The sequence below is a fragment of the Eucyclogobius newberryi genome, unplaced genomic scaffold (assembly GCF_026437365.1).
Source record: "Eucyclogobius newberryi isolate DKJ021-1_F unplaced genomic scaffold, fEucNew1.0.hap1 SCAF_14, whole genome shotgun sequence".
NCBI lineage: Eukaryota > Metazoa > Chordata > Actinopteri > Gobiiformes > Gobiidae > Eucyclogobius > Eucyclogobius newberryi.
Window position 1 is genome coordinate 9,807,562 of NW_027315768.1, and position 17,835 is coordinate 9,825,396.

Genomic DNA, 17,835 nt, shown 5'->3' on the forward strand with positions numbered 1-17,835 from the left:
GTACATGACAAATTTAACACTATTTATTTGTTGTCAATATTAATCGAAAATAATGTAATCTTGTAGAAAAACCAAGCCCACCATCCAAGCTGGGAGTGACCGAAGTTACCAAAGAGAGTGTGATTCTTGCCTGGGCTAAACCTGAACAGGATGGAGGCAGCAGAATTACAAGCTACCTGGTGGAGGCATTGGAGAAAGGTCAAGAGAAATGGGTGAAGTGTGGGGTCACCAAGTTCATCCACTTGACAGTTTCTGGTCTGAGGGAAAACGCTGAATACTTCTTCCGAGTGAAAGCTGAAAATGCTGCTGGATTTAGTGATGCAAAGGAAATGCTTATTCCTGTAGCAGTAAAAGACCAACATGGTAAGCAACACACCAGGAAATATGGCATTGTTGCATTGATAATATGAAACAATTTTCTGTTGACTCACTTTTTGTTTGTTAACGCAGAACCCCCTGAACTCAACATGAAGGACATCCAACACAACACTGTTTATGTAAGAGCAGGATCGACACTCAAGTGTGAAATCCCACTGACAGGCAAACCTTTGCCTAAAGTTACACTTTCAAAAGATAATGTTGCACTCAAGTCGACAATGAGGTTCAACTCTGAAGTCACTCTAGACAGCATCAAGATCACACTCCGAGAAAGCATTGCCAGAGACTCAGGACGCTATGATATTACAGCTGCGAACTCAAGTGGCACAACAAAGTCCTTCGTCAATATTGTAGTTTTGGACCGACCCAGTGCTCCTATTGGACCTGTTGAGCTCTTTGATGTAACAGAAGACAGCGTCAGCTTGACGTGGCTCCCACCTGTTTATGATGGCGGTAGTCCCATCACAAATTACATTATCCAAAAGAGGGAGACAACCACAGCCAACTGGATGGATGTCTCATCTGCTGTTGCCCGTTGCACCATAAAAATCATGAAACTTACGACTGGCCTTGAGTATCAGTTCAGAATCAGAGCTGAAAACAGATATGGAATAAGTGAGCACATCGATTCTCCAGCAGTCTCCGTTAACTTGCCTTACAGTACGTAATTTGTATATATATCTATACATATATATTGACTTTTTTGTAGGATATGTAAATCTTACTGTTGCTTGTGTTATCTCTAGCCATTTCTGATGCTCCATCTACACCAGAAGTCACTGGTGTGACAAGGGAGACCATAACTGTTGCCTGGAAGGAGCCTAAGTCTGATGGTGGCAGCCATGTGTTTGGTTACCATCTTCAGATGAAAGATAAGAATAGTATTATGTGGCAGAAAGTTAACAATACTGTGATTCGTGCCACCCACTTTAAGGTTATTAATATCAATGCTGGACTCATCTATGAGTTCAAGGTGGCAGCAGAAAATGCGGCTGGACTCAGTGCCTTTAGCAAGATTTCTGATGCTGTCCTGGCTATTGATGCTTGTGGTAAGTTGAATTGATAATAATGTAACACAAAAGCAAGTGATTCTTACATGACATTTCATGCATTTACAGAGCCACCTGTGAACCTTCGTATCAGCGATATCACAAAGAACTCGATCAGTTTAGCGTGGGAGAAACCTAACTTTGATGGGGGATCATCAGTTACTGGCTACCTCATCGAAAAGCAGGAGGTTGCCAGTGACAAGTGGCTCAAGTCTAACTTGGCCAATGTTAGTGACACACGTTTCACTGTGACTGGACTTACTCAAGATGAGTCTTACAAGTTCAGAGTCATGGCAAAGAATGCAGTTGGTTCAATAAGCAACCCATCAATGACTGCTGGACCAGCAACATGTGTGGACACTTATGGTAAGTCAGTCTCAAGTAATCTGCTTTATGTAGTTGTGTTGAAGGTTTGAAAAAGTTGAAGTTTACTTATAAAGTAACAATAAGATTTAATTGTGACATATTTGTGTTTGTACCATTGCCATTCAGGTGCGCCCGAGATTGAAATACCTCAGGAGTATTTCCAGGAGGTTAAATACAGAGCTGAATCCAATGTTGAACTCAAGTTCAATATCACTGCCAAACCTGCTCCTACTATTGAATGGATGAAGGACGGCAGAGAGCTCAAACCGTCTGCCCATGTAACATTCGAACACACATCTGAATCAACTAGTTTGTTCCTGCGGGAAACAACTCGTCTCAACTCGGGAACATATGAAGTGAAGGTGAAAAACTCTGTTGGGTCAGCTTGTGCTTTCGTAAGGCTTCTTATTCAAGGTACCAAAGGCATTAGCTAAACAGCTATCAAATGATGAAAAAACCTAAGAATACTAACATAATTTATTTTAATTTGTTTAAAGATAAACCTGGACCTCCAGCTGGAGAAATTCAAGTTAAAAAGGTCACTGCAGACAACGTGACTATTATGTGGTCTCCACCAGCTGATGAGGGTGGTGCCATGGTTACACATTACATTGTTGAGAAGAGAGAAACCAGCCGAATCATGTGGTCCATTGTCTCAGAGAAACTCATGGACTGCATTGTCAATGTGCCAAGACTCATCCAAGGAAATGAGTATATCTTTAGAGTTCGCGGAGTCAATAAATATGGTATTGGAGACCCACTTGAGTCTGAACCTATAATTGCAAAGAATGCTTTTGGTGAGTTTTAGTATGTCATTTAAATCTATAATGGTAGTTTTTTTTTTAACCAAGACAATGTTATTTCTAAAACATGCGCTTTGTCCCCCAATAGTTCCCCCAAGTGAGCCATCCACACCTAAGGTCACAATGATTACCAAATCCACCATGACTGTGATTTGGGAAAGGCCAGCATTAGATGGAGGCAGTGACATTGATGGTTACTATTTGGAAAAGCGAGAAAAGAAGAGTCTGCAATGGTTCAAGGTTAGTCATGACCATAATAAATGATAATACTAGATACAAGTGCAAGTACAATATGTAATACTTATTTTATACTTCAGGTGGTGAAGGGAACCATAAGAGACACCAGGCAGAAAGTATCTGGCCTTGTAGAGAATAACGAGTACCAGTACAGAGTGTGTGCGGTCAACAAGGCTGGAGCAGGAAACTACTCTGAGGGATCCGATCTATATAAGGCCTACGATCCAATTGGTATGCAGTTTTTACAACATTGAATTATATAAAAAATGTTATTTGTATTTGAGGAGCTTGTACAAATGTAATAAATGTATGTCATTTATAGATTTGCCCGGAGAGCCATCTAAACTGCGCGTTATTGACTCAACAAAGAGCTCTATCACATTGGGCTGGGAAAGGCCAGTCTATGATGGTGGCAGCAAAATCACACACTATATTTTGGAGCAGATGAATTCAGAGGATAAGGAATGGGTGGTTACTAACCCACAGGTTGAATCCTGTGAGTATGTTGTGTCCCATCTCAAACCAGGAGTATACTATTTCTTCAGAGTTTCCGCTGTAAATTGCAAGGGCAAGGGAGAAGACATTAAGATGTACCAACCCATCCAAGCTAAAGATATCTTGGGTTTGTATTATAAATAATTAAATATAAATCCTAATAAATAAACAGAAGGTCTGATTGCTAAAATGTAATACTTATTTTCTACAGAGGAAGCTGACTTGGACTTGGATGTTCAAATGACAACACAGTACACAGCCAAAGCCGGTCGTGATGTGGAAGTATTTATTCCATTGAAGGGTCGCCCTACCCCTAATGTCACCTGGAGACGTGGCGATCGTAATATTGCTGGTGACAATCGCTACACCATAAACAGCACTGAGAGATCTACCACCCTGCTCATCCCCAAAGTCACGCGTGATGACTGTGGAAAGTATCTCTTAGAGATTGAGAATGGGGTGGGAGAAGCCAAGATTGTCATTGTGTCCCTCAAAGTGCTTGACAGCCCCTCAACCTGCCAAAAACTCATAGTCAAGAATGTCACAAGAGGAAAACTTACCCTTAGCTGGGAGGCTCCTCTCATTGATGGCGGTTCCCCTGTCACTAATTACATTGTTGAAAAGAAGGCCTCCACAATGAAAGCTTTCCAGGTTATCACTAATGAGTGTGCCAATACAACATTCAAGGTCACTGGCTTGGAGGAGGATGTGGCTTACTTCTTCCGTGTCTCTGCGGAAAATGAATTTGGTGTTGGTGACACCTGTGAGACAGTTCAGCCTGTCAGAGCCACAGAAACACCTGGAGGTGTCAAAGATCTTGTAATGCAAGACTCAACGAAGACCTCAGTTACCTTGCTGTGGACCAAGCCTGACCATGATGGTGGCAGTCACATTACTGAGTATATCATTGAAAAGAGAACAAAGGAAGACCCTACTTGGACATTGGGAGCTACATGTAGACGTTGCAACTGTGAAGTTAAAGACCTCAAAGAAAATGCTGTCATGGACTTTAGAGTGTTTGCCAAAAACGAGAAGGGGACAGGCGATTTTTCACAGATTGGCCCAATCACAGTCCAGGATTTCATCATTCCTCCTGAGGCCAGTCTTATTGATTATCCCAACGGTGAACTGGCTGTTCGTATCGGCCAGAACATCCATATTGAGTTACCTTTTAAGGGAAAACCAAGACCTACCATCAGTTGGCTCAAGGATAATCAGCCTCTGAAAGAAAGTGATAAGATTCGCTTCAGAACAACTGACAACAAGACTGCTGTCACAGTCAGAGGAGCCAAGAAAGAGCATGCTGGCCAATACACTCTGATTTTGGATAACAGAACTATTAAGAACTACTTTGACATTAATGTGATAACCCTGGGTCCTCCATCTGTCCCAGTGGGACCCATTCGCTTTGATGAAATTAAAGCTCAGAACATCATTATCGCTTGGGACCCACCAAAAGATGATGGAGGTAGTGAAATCTCCTGTTACAGTGTAGAAAAGCGTGAAACTTCTCATGCCAACTGGAAGTTAGTATGTTCTAGTGTTGTCAGGACAACTTTCAAGATTCCTAACTTGGTCAAGGGAACCGCATACCAGTTCAGAGTACGTGCAGAGAATAAGTTTGGAGTGAGTCAGGCTCTTACCTCCCCTGAAGTTATCGCCCAGCATCAGTATAAACCTCCTGGTGCACCTGGAAAGCCTGTATCATTTAACGTCACAAGTGATGGCATGTCTATTAAATGGGAGGCCCCAGGCTTTGACGGTGGTTCTCCAATTTTGGGCTATCATGTTGAGAAAAAGGACAGGAACAGCCTGCTGTGGCAGAAGGTGAACTCAACCATCATTTCCAACAGAGAGTACAGGATCATCGGCTTGATGGAGGGCCTTGAGTACTCCTGCAGAGTGTATGCTGAAAACAATGCTGGACTTAGCCCTATGAGCGAGCAGAGCAAACATGCCCTTGCTATTTCGCCAGTTGGTGAGTATTATGAATAATGTTACATATAAAATACAATTTTATTTCACGCACCATTACATGTTAGTATATTGTATGAATGTTGTTCATTCATATTAAGGTTAATTCAAATTGTTTTATTTTTTAGATCCACCTGGAACTCCTGTCTGTATTGATGTGACAAGAGACTCAGTCACTCTGCAGTGGGATGTCCCTAAGAAAGATGGAGGCTTCAAGATTGTGGCCTACAGTGTTGAAAGACGCCAAGGCAGAGGCAAATGGCTCCGATGTAACTTCACTGACATCAATGGGACACAGTTCACTGTGACTGGTCTATCTTCTGGAGACCGATTTGAGTTCAGGGTGATTGCCAGAAATGCTGTGGGCACAATAAGTCCTCCATCCAATTCTTCTGCTTACATCATGACCAAGGACGAGAGCAGTATGTATTAATGTAAACTTCCAATATAATCAATTATATAGTGTTATTTGAGCATTTTTTACTTGTTCATCTCTAGTTGCTCCTGAAATCGAGTGGTCACCAGATCAGATTCTCACATTACGAGCCGGCGAAAATGTAAGACTGGCCTGCAGCATTACAGGCCGTCCTGTTCCACAGGTTATATGGTACAAGGATGGTAAAGAGATTGACAAGAGAACCACGATTGACATTGAGATCACTACTGCCATTGGCAAAAGCAGCCTGTTCATCCGTGACGCAGATAGGAACCATCGTGGCATCTACTCTGTGGAAGCTAAGAACAGCTCTGGCAGTAAGAAGGCTGATGCCAACGTCAGATTGCAAGGTATGAAATGTATTTATCATCTTTACATTATTCGAATCAATAGCATATAACATAATAATTTTCAGAATTACCTTGGGTTGTAATCTATTAACGATACAATTATTTTCGTTCTATTCATATAAATTCACCTTTCTTCTCAGATACTCCTGGACCAGTTGAGGGTCCCATTCGTTTTACTGGCATCACTGCTGAGAAATGCACTGTCTGGTGGAACCCACCAGAGAATGATGGCTGTGCTGCCATTACACACTATGTGGTTGAGAAGCGAGAGACCTCTAGGATTTCTTGGGCAATGGTCACATCCAAGTGTGAAGCCTGTTCTTTCAATGCTACAGGTCTCATCAAGGGCAATGAGTATCAATACAGAATTTCTGCGGTCAACAAGTTTGGTGTGGGCAGACCTTTGGATTCTGAGCCCATTATCGCCCAGATGCAATACAGTAAGTGTCCATGGAATTTTTAAATTGTTGGTGGTGCTAGATGTATAACATACTTACCTCTGTTCCAGCTGTACCTGATGCCCCTGGTACTCCGGATGCTACTCACATCACTGGAGACAGTATTACTCTGTGCTGGACCAGGCCTAGAACAGATGGAGGCAATGAAATCAAGCATTACATTTTGGAGAGAAGAGAGAAGAAGAGTCTGCGCTGGCTGAAGGTCTCCTCAAAAAGGCCTATCACAGAGCTGAGACATCGTGTCATTAATCTGACAGAAGGCAACGAGTATGAATTCCGTGTCATGGCTGAAAATGGCGCTGGCGTGGGACCAGCCAGTAGCACTTCAAGGCTCTTCAAATGCAGAGAGCCAACATGCGCTCCAAGTGCGCCTACTGTAATAAAGGTATGAATATTAATTTGAAAAAACAGTTTCAGTTACAAAAAAATATGTATTATTATTATTTTCCCATACAGGTCCTTGATTCAACCAAGTCATCTATAACTCTGGAATGGACCAAACCAGTGTTTGATGGTGGTTTGGAAATTATTGGCTACAACATTGAAATGTGCAAAGCCAGTCTGGAAGAGTGGCACAGAGTAAACAGCCAAATATGTATTCACACAAAGTATACAGCAAAGGGCCTGGTACCTGGAGAGCTATATAAGTTCAGGATCAGTGCTGTGAACGGATCTGGAGAGGGAGAAGCCTCAGTGTTGCCTTCCCCTGTCCAAGCTTTGGATAGGTTAACCTCTCCTGAGATTACCCTTGGAGCTGACTTCAAACAGACCCATATTGTGAAGAATGGTGGCACCGTGACACTCCATATTGCCTTTAGAGGAAAACCAACTCCTCTTGCCACATGGTCTAGGGCTGATGGGGAGCTGCCTGTCATGGCTGATATCAACACCTCAGATTCTTTCACTACGCTCACCATTGAGGGCTGCACAAGATATGAAGCTGGTAAATACACACTGTCCTTGGAGAACAACAGTGGACGCAAGTCTATAACATTCACAGTCAAAGTGCTTGATACACCTGGACCTCCTGGAGGCATCTCTTTCAAGGATGTCACCCGAGGAGCCCTGACGATGATGTGGGATGCTCCCACAAATGATGGTGGATCCAGAGTCCATCACTACATTGTTGACAAACGTGACGCTAGTCGCCTTGCATGGCAAGAGGTCAGCACAAAATGCTCTCGGCAGATGATCAGAGTGATTGGTCTGGATGTTGGCGTGCCTTATCTGTTCAGAGTCATAGCTGTTAACCAGTACGGTAAGGGAGAAGCTCATGAGATGACAGACCCAGTCATTGCCACTGAGGAACCTGCTCCTCCTAAGAGGCTGGATGTTGTTGACACTACTAGTTCCACTGCTTCTTTGGTATGGTTGAAGCCTGAGCATGATGGTGGTAGCCGCATCAGAGGTTATATTGTTGAATTTAGGGTTAAGGAAACTGACCGCTGGGTTGTTGCTGGAGAGTCCAAGCTTACAAAAATGCTGGTTGATGGTCTAATTGAAAACACAGAGTATGACTTCCGAGTGAAGGCTAAGAACGATGCTGGAATTAGTGATCCTCAGGGAACATTTGGATCTGTGGTCATTAAAGAGCCTCGCATTGAGCCAACAGCTGACCTCAGCAGCATCACCAACCAGCTTGTCACTTGCAAGGCCTCCAACACATTCACAATTGACATCCCAATCAGTGGCAGACCCTCCCCTAAAGTTACCTGGAAGCTGGAGGAAATGAAACTGAAAGAGTCTGACAGAGTTGTAATCAGGACCACAAAGGAGAAAACCACTTTGTTAGTAAGAGACAGCAAGAGAAGTGACAGTGGAAAATATTATCTTGTTCTGGAGAACACAGCAGGAGTGAAAACGTTTGCTGTCACTGTACTTATTGTGGGCAGACCATCACCTCCCAGTGGCCCCTTGGAAATTTCTGGCGTTTCCTCAGAGTCCTGCATGTTATCTTGGTCAGAGCCAGCTGATGATGGAGGCACGGAAATCTCTAATTATATTGTGGAGAAACGTGAGTCTGGCTCAGCCTCCTGGCAAGTGGTCAATTCCAGTGTGAAGAGAACTACAATCAAAGTTACTCATCTAACCAAATACATGGAGTACACGTTCAGAGTATGTGCCGAGAATAAATTTGGAGTAAGCAAGTCAATCGAGTCTGCAGCAGTTGTCATTGAACATCCATTTGGTAAGTATTGGGTAACACTAAAAATATGTTTCAAATAGTGTAGCTGATTTGTTATTGCATTTTTCCAGTGCCTCCAAGTCCTCCAAATCGTCCAGATGTTGTGTCTGTGTCAGCCAATGCCATCAGCATTAAATGGGATCTTCCATATGCAGATGGTGGCAGCAAAGTAACAGGTTACTGGATTGAGAAGAAGGAAAGGAACACTATCCTCTGGGTGCGCGAAAACAAACTGCCTTGCCTTGAGTGTTATTACAAGGTTTCCAACTTGATTGAGGGCTTGGAATACCAGTTTAGAGCGTATGCCATGAACATAGCTGGTCTCAGCAAAGCCAGTGAGGCTTCCAGACCAGTGTTGGCTCTGAACCCAGTTGGTACGTATTTTTTATTCATGAAGCAATATTGTGCAACACAATATAAGACTCAGATTGTTTTAAATTCCTTGTTTCAAATAGATCCACCTGGCAAACCTGAGGTGACTGACATCACTCGCTCATCTGTTTCCATCTGCTGGACAATACCATTCAATGATGGTGGCAGTAAGATTGTAGGCTATATTGTGGAGAAGAAAATCTACAGCACAGAGGAATGGGATGACAACCGTTGGCTCAAGTGCAACTACACCACTATCACAGAGAACTACTTCACGGTCACAAACCTAGGAGAGGGAGACACATATGAGTATCGTGTTATTGCCAAGAATGCTGCTGGTGTCCACAGTGCACCTTCTGAGATAACTGGACCAGTCACCTGCAAGGATGAATACTGTAAGTTTGAAGTTAACATATAGATTTACCTTTTTTTCAAAGTTCAAGCTATTGAAGCTAACTCAAATGCATTGTTTTGCGTAGCCCCACCTAAAGCAGAGCTGAACAGCAAGCTGGTGGGTGAGACCGTTACAGTGATGGCTGGCTCTGACCTGGTGCTGGATGGAGCGGTGGGCGGTAAACCAGAACCCACGGTCTGCTGGTTCAAGGGTGACAAGATTTTGGAACCCGGAGAGAAACACTCTTTGACCTACACTTCAACTAGAGCCATGGTTGTTATTAAGAATTGCGACAGATATGACACAGGCAGATATATCCTGACAGTCAAGAATGCAAATGGAGTGAAGACTGCTGCTGTCAGCGTGAAAGTTCTTGGTAAGAAATCATATTGTCCTAGTCCTTTTAGTCTTAAAGAAACTGCCTTTACTGAATGTAGTGTAAATGATGTTTTATTTAATTTTTTTAGATACTCCTGGAGCACCGGCTGATACAATAGTTATTAGCAGAGTAACTGAAGAGAAGTGTACTGTATCCTGGAAGATCCCTCTGGAGGATGGTGGTGACACGGTCACACATTACATTGTGGAGCGTCGTGAGACCAGCCGCCTCAATTGGGTTATCATGGAAACTGAGTGCAAGTCCCTGTCATGTGTCAGCTCTAGGCTTATCAAAAGTAATGAGTATGTCTTCCGAGTCCGTGGAGTCAACAAATATGGCCCTGGAGTTCCACTGGAGTCTGACCCAGTTATTGCCAGAAATGCATACAGTAAGATTATTAATTATGTTTGAAAAGTTTTTTTGAAGGACAATAACATTAGTAATTTATTTCTAAAATATTTTTTGTTTGTTTGGAGATTTCGACAAACAGGTTAATTAATACATCTTATATATTGTCTTCCAGCAATTACATCTTCCCCGGGCACACCAGAGGTCACTGCTGTTGGTAAAGAGCATGTTATCATTGAATGGCTGAAGCCTGAGAGTGATGGTGGCAGTGAAATCAAAAACTACATTGTAGACAAACGGGAAAAAAGCAGCACAAGGTGGGTATAAGCTCTCAGGAAAAAAGAAAGCCAATAAATAAGTTTTACTTACAAAGTTGTTGGATTCCTCTACCCTAAATCAGGTGGACACGTGTGAATAGGACATACACCATCTATGACACCCGTTTGAAAATCACTGGCCTGCTTGAAGGAAGCGAATACCAGTTCAGGGTGACTGCCGTTAATGCTGCTGGCGACAGCCAGCCTAGCGACGCATCACCCTACATTCTCTGCAGAGACCCAACATGTAAGATATTTAATATAACAATAATACATTTGAATAATTGTAATCCTTAATTATAACAACTGAAGTCATTTTACATAGCATTAACTGAACAAATATAATAAATCATATAGCTAAGTTCTTGTTCTCTTTATAGATACCCCTGCTCCTCCATCAATGCCACGCATCACAGATACAACCAAGCACAGCATTTCAATGACTTGGACAAGGCCAATGTATGATGGTGGTTCAGATGTCACAGGATATGTGGTGGAGATCTTGGAGGAAGGCACTGAGCAGTGGTACAGAGCTACAACAAAGGCTCTTAAGACCAATGAATATGTGGCTGCAGGACTGGCATCCAATAAGAAGTACAGGTTCCGAGTGGCAGCTCTCAACAGCAAGGGCACTGGGGAGTTCAGTGAGCCCAGTGCTGAGGTTGAGCCAATTGAGAAAATTGGTGAGTAGAGGGAAGACTAACAGACTACCAACATTAAGTGAAATTCTGGCATTGATTTTGTTTAAATACTGTATAGAAATGCCAGACCTGGAGTTGGCTGAAGACCTAAAGAAGACTGTGTGTCTGCGTGCTGGAGGCACAATGCGATTGTTTGTGTCTGTCACTGGCCGACCATCTCCTGTAGTTACCTGGAGGAAGACCGGAGTTGAACTGCAGAGCCGTGGCTACATTGAGACCACAGATAGCTACACCTTACTGATAGTGGAGAAGGTGACTCGTTATGACTCCGGAAAATATGTTGTTGAGGCAGAAAATCCATCTGGCAAGAAGACTTCCACCATCCTTGTCAAAGTCTATGGTAGGCATTTATACAAGATCAACATAAAATGGAATACATTTACAGTGTACATGTTTAGATTATTCATGTAAGGGGACAGGAACAGTGCACTATATATTACCCTTAACAGGAGAGATTAGTTGTACCAGATTGAAGCACATGTGTTAATTTCCACCTGTAGTCCCTGGGCAGGCTGATGTTATAATTTATAAATAATTCCAGAAAGATTGCACTACAATGTATTGAAATTTGTTTTCTTCTTTCACCAATAGACACCCCTGGCCCTCCAGGCTCTGTGAAGGTCAAGGACTACACCAAAGAGTCTGTTGTCATTACATGGGATGTCCCGAGCCTTGATGGCGGTGCTCATGTCAGCAATTACATTGTGGAGAAGCGTGAAGCCAACATGAAATCATACAAGACTGTGACTACAGAGTGCAGGAAGACACTTTACAGGATCACTGGACTGGAAGAGGGCACTCATTACTTCTTCAGAGTGCTACCTGAGAATATATATGGTGTTGGGGAGCCCTGTGAGACCACAGAAGCTGTTCTAATCTGTGAAGTACCATCAGTCCCCATGGATCTCCAGATGGTTGATGTCACCAAGTCATCAGTCACACTGCGCTGGGAGAAACCACTCCATGATGGTGCCAGCAGACTGACTGGATACATTCTAGAGGCCTGTAAGGTTGGCTCTGACAGATGGAGTGCCGTGGCTACTGTCAAATCTTCAATCACCCATTACACAATCCAGTCCTTGACAGAGAATGACCAGTACCTCTTCAGAATCAGAGCAACCAACAGCAGAGGAGCCAGTGAGCCCATGGACATTATATCTCCTATCACCATCCAAGACATTACGGGTAAGAAGATTATGATTACTACTTCAAATACTATGTTTGTCTACATTTTTATTGATCATCATAAACTTTTTTTCAGTGTTGCCTAAGATCGACATGACAAATATTCCTCAAAAGATTGTTCATGTGCACCGTGGAAAGCCCATTGATCTGAAAATCCCGATCAAGGCCCGGCCACAGCCTGTTTGCATATGGTCCTTTGGTGGTGCCAAGTTGAAGGATAGCCTTGACCGCATCAAGATTGACAACAATGGAATATACACCCACCTCATTATCCGTGACACTACCATTAACGACACTGGAGACTATACTCTAGAGGTTAAGAACACAGTTGGTGTTGCAATCGAGGTCATCAAGGTCATCATTCTTGGTAAGAAGAGACTTGAGCAAGTTAAGCAATTTTTATGTTTACATTAGGGGATTATATAATATTTTTCTGTGTATGTACCAGACAAACCTGGTATCCCTATTGGTCCAATGAAGATTGAAGAGACTGACGGGGTCTCTGTGACTGCCAGCTGGGAACCACCCGAGAAGGATGGTGGTGCCAATGTTAGTGGCTATGTTGTGGAGGAACGTGAGGCTCATCGGCCTGGATGGCGCATGGTATCTGAATCCGTCACAAGACCGTGCTTCAAGTTCACCAGACTGAGCGAGGGAACAGAGTATGTGTTCCGTGTTGCTGCCATGAATCGCTTTGGTGTTGGTGGCTTCCTGCAGTCAGAAGTTGTGGAATGCAAGAGCGCCAAGAGTAAGTCTCATTTTAAAATTTAAAATATTGTTGACGGACTAATCTAATACCACAATAAAACATAAACACCTTATTTACATTGGCAAGAAAAGTTGCTAGATTGATTATAACTATTCAGTTTAATGTTTTGTTTTTGTTTTTTTACCTCAGCCATTCCAGGACCTCCCAGTAGACCTGAGGTGCTTGATGTCACCCATGAGGGCATGACTCTCACATGGTGCCCTCCAGAGGACAATGGTGGTTCCACCATTGCTGGTTACATAATTGAGCGCAAAGAAGCCGGGTCTGACAGGTGGCTAAAGATGACCAAGAACCCTGTCACTATGACAAGGTACCGCTCCTCTGGCCTCATCGAGGGCCTGGAGTATGAGCACCGTGTCACAGCCATCAACTCCAGAGGAGCCAGCAAGCCCAGTGAGAGCTCTGCTATCACTGTGGCTATGGATCCCATCGGTATGTGGTACATTTTATTCATCAGTTAGTTATTTGATAGGGACATGGTTACAAAGCAAAGCTTGCAGCTGATATACGGCTGACATGCAGAATAATGTATTTCATTTTCCTGAGGTTGAGGAAGCTTTGATTCTTTTTTTTGTGTCTTGCTATATTAAGGGCCTCTATTTCTCTGAGAACTAACCTCTTGCTTTATGTGACAGATCCTCCTGGCCAACCAATGGAGCCCAAAGTCACAGACACCACCAGGACTTCTGTTTCTCTTGCCTGGTTCCCACCAGAAGAGGAAGGTGGCTCTATTATAACTGGTTACTTTATTGAAATGCAGAAGGTGGACCAGGTAGAATGGACCCTGTGCAACACAACTCCTACAAAGATGTGCGAGTACACCCTAACTCACATGCCTCAGGGAGCAGAGTACAAGTTCAGGGTGATTGCTTGCAATGCAGGTGGTACTGGGGAACCCGCTGAGATTCCTGGAGTTGTCAAAGTCCAAGAGATGCTTGGTATGTTGTTGTGGTCAGAACTAATCTGGAGTATAATTGATAAGTTCTTTTAACATTGTCTTATATTGTTCTTAGGTTATCCTGACTATGTCCTTGATCGTAAATATGAGGAAGGCTATGTGGTACGCCAGGGTGGAGTCGTGTGTCTGTCTGTGCCAATAAAGGGTAAACCTATTCCAACATGCAAATGGACCAAGGATGGCCGTGACATCGCACACCGAGCTATGATTGCCACTAATGATGATGTGACTGAGCTGGTCATCAAGGATGCACACAAAGATGACACTGGAACTTATGATCTGCTGCTGGAGAACAAGTGTGGTAGAAAAGCAGTCTATATCAAGGTATGTATTGGTATTCATCTATTTTATATGCGGTCTGGCTTGATAGGTATAATAGTTAAAGCTAAAACCTCTATCAATTAAGCACATTTTAAAAGAAAGCACTGTGACACTTTGTGTATTAATCAAAAAAGTATAACTTTAGGTGAAAGTCATCGGTCGACCAGATGCACCAGAAGGACCTCTGGAGTTTGATGACATCCAAGCAAGATCAGTGCGTGTGAGCTGGAGAGCACCATCAGATGATGGTGGTTCTGACATCCTGGGCTATGTGGTGGAGAGACGCGAGGTTCCCAAAGCTGCCTGGTACACCGTAGATGCTAGAGTAACGGAGACATCCCTTGTTGTCAAGGGACTGAAAGAAAATGTGCAGTATCACTTCAAGATTTCTGCTGAAAACCAGTTTGGTGTCAGTAGATCACTTAAATCTGATGAGCCTGTCACACCAAAGACACCACTATGTGAGTATGATTTATTATTTGGAGGAGATGGACAGATTTTTGTTGTATACGTTATGTGATAGTTCTAGATGGAAAAATGCCAGATATGTAAAACATCATTACCTCCAGGTGCACCTGAGCCTCCAAGCAACCCACCAGAGCTAATGGAAGTCACAAAGACAACTGTGGCCCTATCTTGGGCGCGTCCTCGTGATGACGGTGGTTCTCGTGTCACAGGATACTATGTGGAGAGAAGGGAAGTGTCCACACAGAAATGGGTCCGCCACAATAAGACTCATATTACCACAACAATGTACAATATTTCTGGTCTCATCCCAGATGCAGAATATATGTTTAGAATTGTAGCTCAGAATGACATTGGAAAAAGTGAACCTGGTCCGGCCTCAGAACCAGTTATCTGCAAAGATCCATTTGGTAAGTAACATGCTGTTAAAATTAATATAGTAACAAAGCACAAATCCTTTTGTTGTTTTATGGTTATTGCTTGTTCCCCCCCCCCCCCCCAGACAAACCAAGCCAACCTGGAGAGATCGACATTGTATCTGTCACCAAAGATTCAATCACAATTCACTGGCTTAGACCTGAACATGACGGTGGCAAGGAGATCTTAGGCTACTGGATTGAGTTCAGAGAGGCTGGCGAGTCAGCATGGAAGAAATGCATTAAAGAGCGTTCCAAGGATCGCCAGTTCACCATGGGTGGCTTGATGGAGGCGACAGAATACGAGTTCAGAATCTTTGCTGAAAATGAAGCTGGACTAAGTCGTCCTCGTCGCACTCCAATGGGCATCAAGACTAAACTGAGTGGTAAAGATGCTATTTTATAAAGATTTAAATACAATCACAAGTTTAGATTTTGTTGTCAGAAACACATTTTCATAGCACAAAATTAACAAGTGGTGAAATTAAATAGGAGTAATTTAGCGAAGCTCACTATCATACCAAAATGTTCTTGTGGCTTCTTATATATATTTTTTATTTTTATGGTTTTAACTATTCATGCACATCTTTCATAGTTGGTGAGGCCCCAGTTTTGAAAGATGAAATGGAAGACACAATAACCAAGCTTGGTGAATCTGGCACTCTAACCTGTGGCATCATTGGGCGACCTCTGCCAGAGATCAAATGGTACCGTTATGGGAAGGAACTTATCCTGTGCCGCAAGTACAAAACAAGCTCAGATGGTCGCAACCATTCACTGAGCATTCTGACAGATGAGCAGGAGGATGAGGGCATCTACACTTGTAGAGCCACCAACGAGGCTGGTGAGATTGAAACTAGTGGTAAGCTTCGTCTCCAGGCAGCACCACAGTTCCATCCTGGCTTCCCCTTAAAGGAGAAGTACTATGCAGGTGCTGGCACCAGCCTGCGCCTCCATGTTGTCTACATTGGTCGTCCCATTCCTCAGATTATGTGGTTCTATGGAAAAAAGCCTCTGAACGCATCTGAGAATGTGATAATTGAAAACACAGAAAGCTACACTCACTTGGTTGTGAGAAATGCTCAGCGTAAGACCAATGCTGGACGCTACAAAGTGCAACTTAGCAATGCTTTTGGAACTATTGACACATCACTGCGTGTTGAAATCCAAGGTAAGATACTCCAATTAAACACATACAAATATAGAAATAAATCAAAAAATAAAAGTTAACAATCAAATTGTTCTACCGTTACCAGATAAACCTTGCACGCCTGAAGGACCGCTGATTGTTGATGCCTTGCTCAAGAGCATAGCAGTCATAAGCTGGAAGCCTCCCAAGGATGATGGTGGCTCTATGATTACAAACTATCTTGTGGAGAAACGAGAGGCCAAAGAAGGCGAGCAGTGGCAGCTAGTGTCCTCCTCTGTCTCTGGCACCACCTGTCGCATTCTCAACCTCATTGAAAGTGCTGGATACTACTTCAGAGTTTCTGCACAAAACCAGTATGGAGTCAGTGAACCACTGGAAATTCCCTCAGTTGTCATCATCAAGAGTCCATTTGGTAAAAAAATGAGCAACCGTATTATTATTCTGAATGATGTCTTCATACACCTTTACAATTGCTTTAACATTGCTTTGCTGTTTTCCAGAAAAACCAGGCATCCCACAACAACCCTTCATCATGGGCTCCACAAAAGACTCTTGTGTCGTCTGCTGGAAGCCTCCAAGCAGTGATGGTGGAGCCAAAATCACCAACTACTATCTGGAAAAACGTGAGAAGAAGCAGAATAAGTGGATGACAGTAACCAGCAAGAAGATTGTTGAGACCAAGTACGAGGTCACAGGCCTGATCACAGGCTTTGAATATGAGTTCCGAGTCAAGTGTGAAAACATGGGAGGTGAAAGTGACTGGAGCGAAATCTCTGCTCCAATCATTCCCAAATCGGACCAGACTCCTCGTGCTCCTGTCTTCAGAGAAGAGATTAGGGACATGATTGTCAAGTACCAATCCAATGCCACACTTGTCACCAAGGTACATAATTTACCTTTAGCTTTCAGAAATTGTATTTACAGTTCATGCATTGATTATAGTCATCTGGATACTGTTTAAGAAAAAGTCAAAAGAATGAGAGTCGAAAACATCTTGTTTTTCTAAAACAGTGTCCAGATGTCTACAACTGAAGCTTTCTCTACAATTGTTAAGAAATATGATGATTTCTTTCTTTTGAAAAGGTGGTTGGCTATCCAAAACCAATGGTTAAATGGTACCGTGGTGGAAAAGAGGTCTTGGCTGATGGAACCAAGATAAAATCCCAGGAATTCAAGGGAGGCTACTACCAGCTGGTTATTACCAATGCTGATGAAAGAGATGCCATGGTTTACCAAGTCAGGGCTACTAATGCATCTGGATCGATCTCCATGAGCGCTAACCTTGATGTGGAAGGTGACTATTTTTTGCTAAAATAATACCAAAAGTGC

At 43.1% G+C, this 17,835-nt stretch overlaps 1 protein-coding gene across 1 annotated transcript in view; it reads left to right on the forward strand.

The window, feature by feature from the left end:
• The window catches only part of ttn.2 (titin, tandem duplicate 2), a 185,352-nt gene that overhangs the window by 151,910 nt on the left and 15,607 nt on the right, over nt 1-17,835 (forward strand). Inside the window, exons 182-217 of the mRNA XM_072444281.1 lie at nt 67-363; nt 451-1,038; nt 1,125-1,427; nt 1,497-1,793; nt 1,920-2,207; nt 2,291-2,590; nt 2,685-2,836; nt 2,914-3,064; nt 3,156-3,455; nt 3,540-5,306; nt 5,431-5,724; nt 5,801-6,088; nt 6,229-6,528; nt 6,597-6,931; nt 7,003-8,734; nt 8,803-9,105; nt 9,187-9,498; nt 9,583-9,873; nt 9,965-10,264; nt 10,400-10,541; nt 10,625-10,788; nt 10,922-11,224; nt 11,301-11,582; nt 11,834-12,427; nt 12,504-12,794; nt 12,876-13,175; nt 13,326-13,628; nt 13,832-14,134; nt 14,210-14,478; nt 14,621-14,936; nt 15,045-15,350; nt 15,443-15,742; nt 15,952-16,527; nt 16,613-16,918; nt 17,007-17,389; nt 17,590-17,800. Of these exons, the coding sequence (XP_072300382.1) occupies nt 67-363; nt 451-1,038; nt 1,125-1,427; nt 1,497-1,793; nt 1,920-2,207; nt 2,291-2,590; nt 2,685-2,836; nt 2,914-3,064; nt 3,156-3,455; nt 3,540-5,306; nt 5,431-5,724; nt 5,801-6,088; nt 6,229-6,528; nt 6,597-6,931; nt 7,003-8,734; nt 8,803-9,105; nt 9,187-9,498; nt 9,583-9,873; nt 9,965-10,264; nt 10,400-10,541; nt 10,625-10,788; nt 10,922-11,224; nt 11,301-11,582; nt 11,834-12,427; nt 12,504-12,794; nt 12,876-13,175; nt 13,326-13,628; nt 13,832-14,134; nt 14,210-14,478; nt 14,621-14,936; nt 15,045-15,350; nt 15,443-15,742; nt 15,952-16,527; nt 16,613-16,918; nt 17,007-17,389; nt 17,590-17,800 (13,947 nt within the window). The remainder of the gene's footprint in view (nt 1-66; nt 364-450; nt 1,039-1,124; nt 1,428-1,496; nt 1,794-1,919; nt 2,208-2,290; nt 2,591-2,684; nt 2,837-2,913; nt 3,065-3,155; nt 3,456-3,539; nt 5,307-5,430; nt 5,725-5,800; nt 6,089-6,228; nt 6,529-6,596; nt 6,932-7,002; nt 8,735-8,802; nt 9,106-9,186; nt 9,499-9,582; nt 9,874-9,964; nt 10,265-10,399; nt 10,542-10,624; nt 10,789-10,921; nt 11,225-11,300; nt 11,583-11,833; nt 12,428-12,503; nt 12,795-12,875; nt 13,176-13,325; nt 13,629-13,831; nt 14,135-14,209; nt 14,479-14,620; nt 14,937-15,044; nt 15,351-15,442; nt 15,743-15,951; nt 16,528-16,612; nt 16,919-17,006; nt 17,390-17,589; nt 17,801-17,835) is intronic.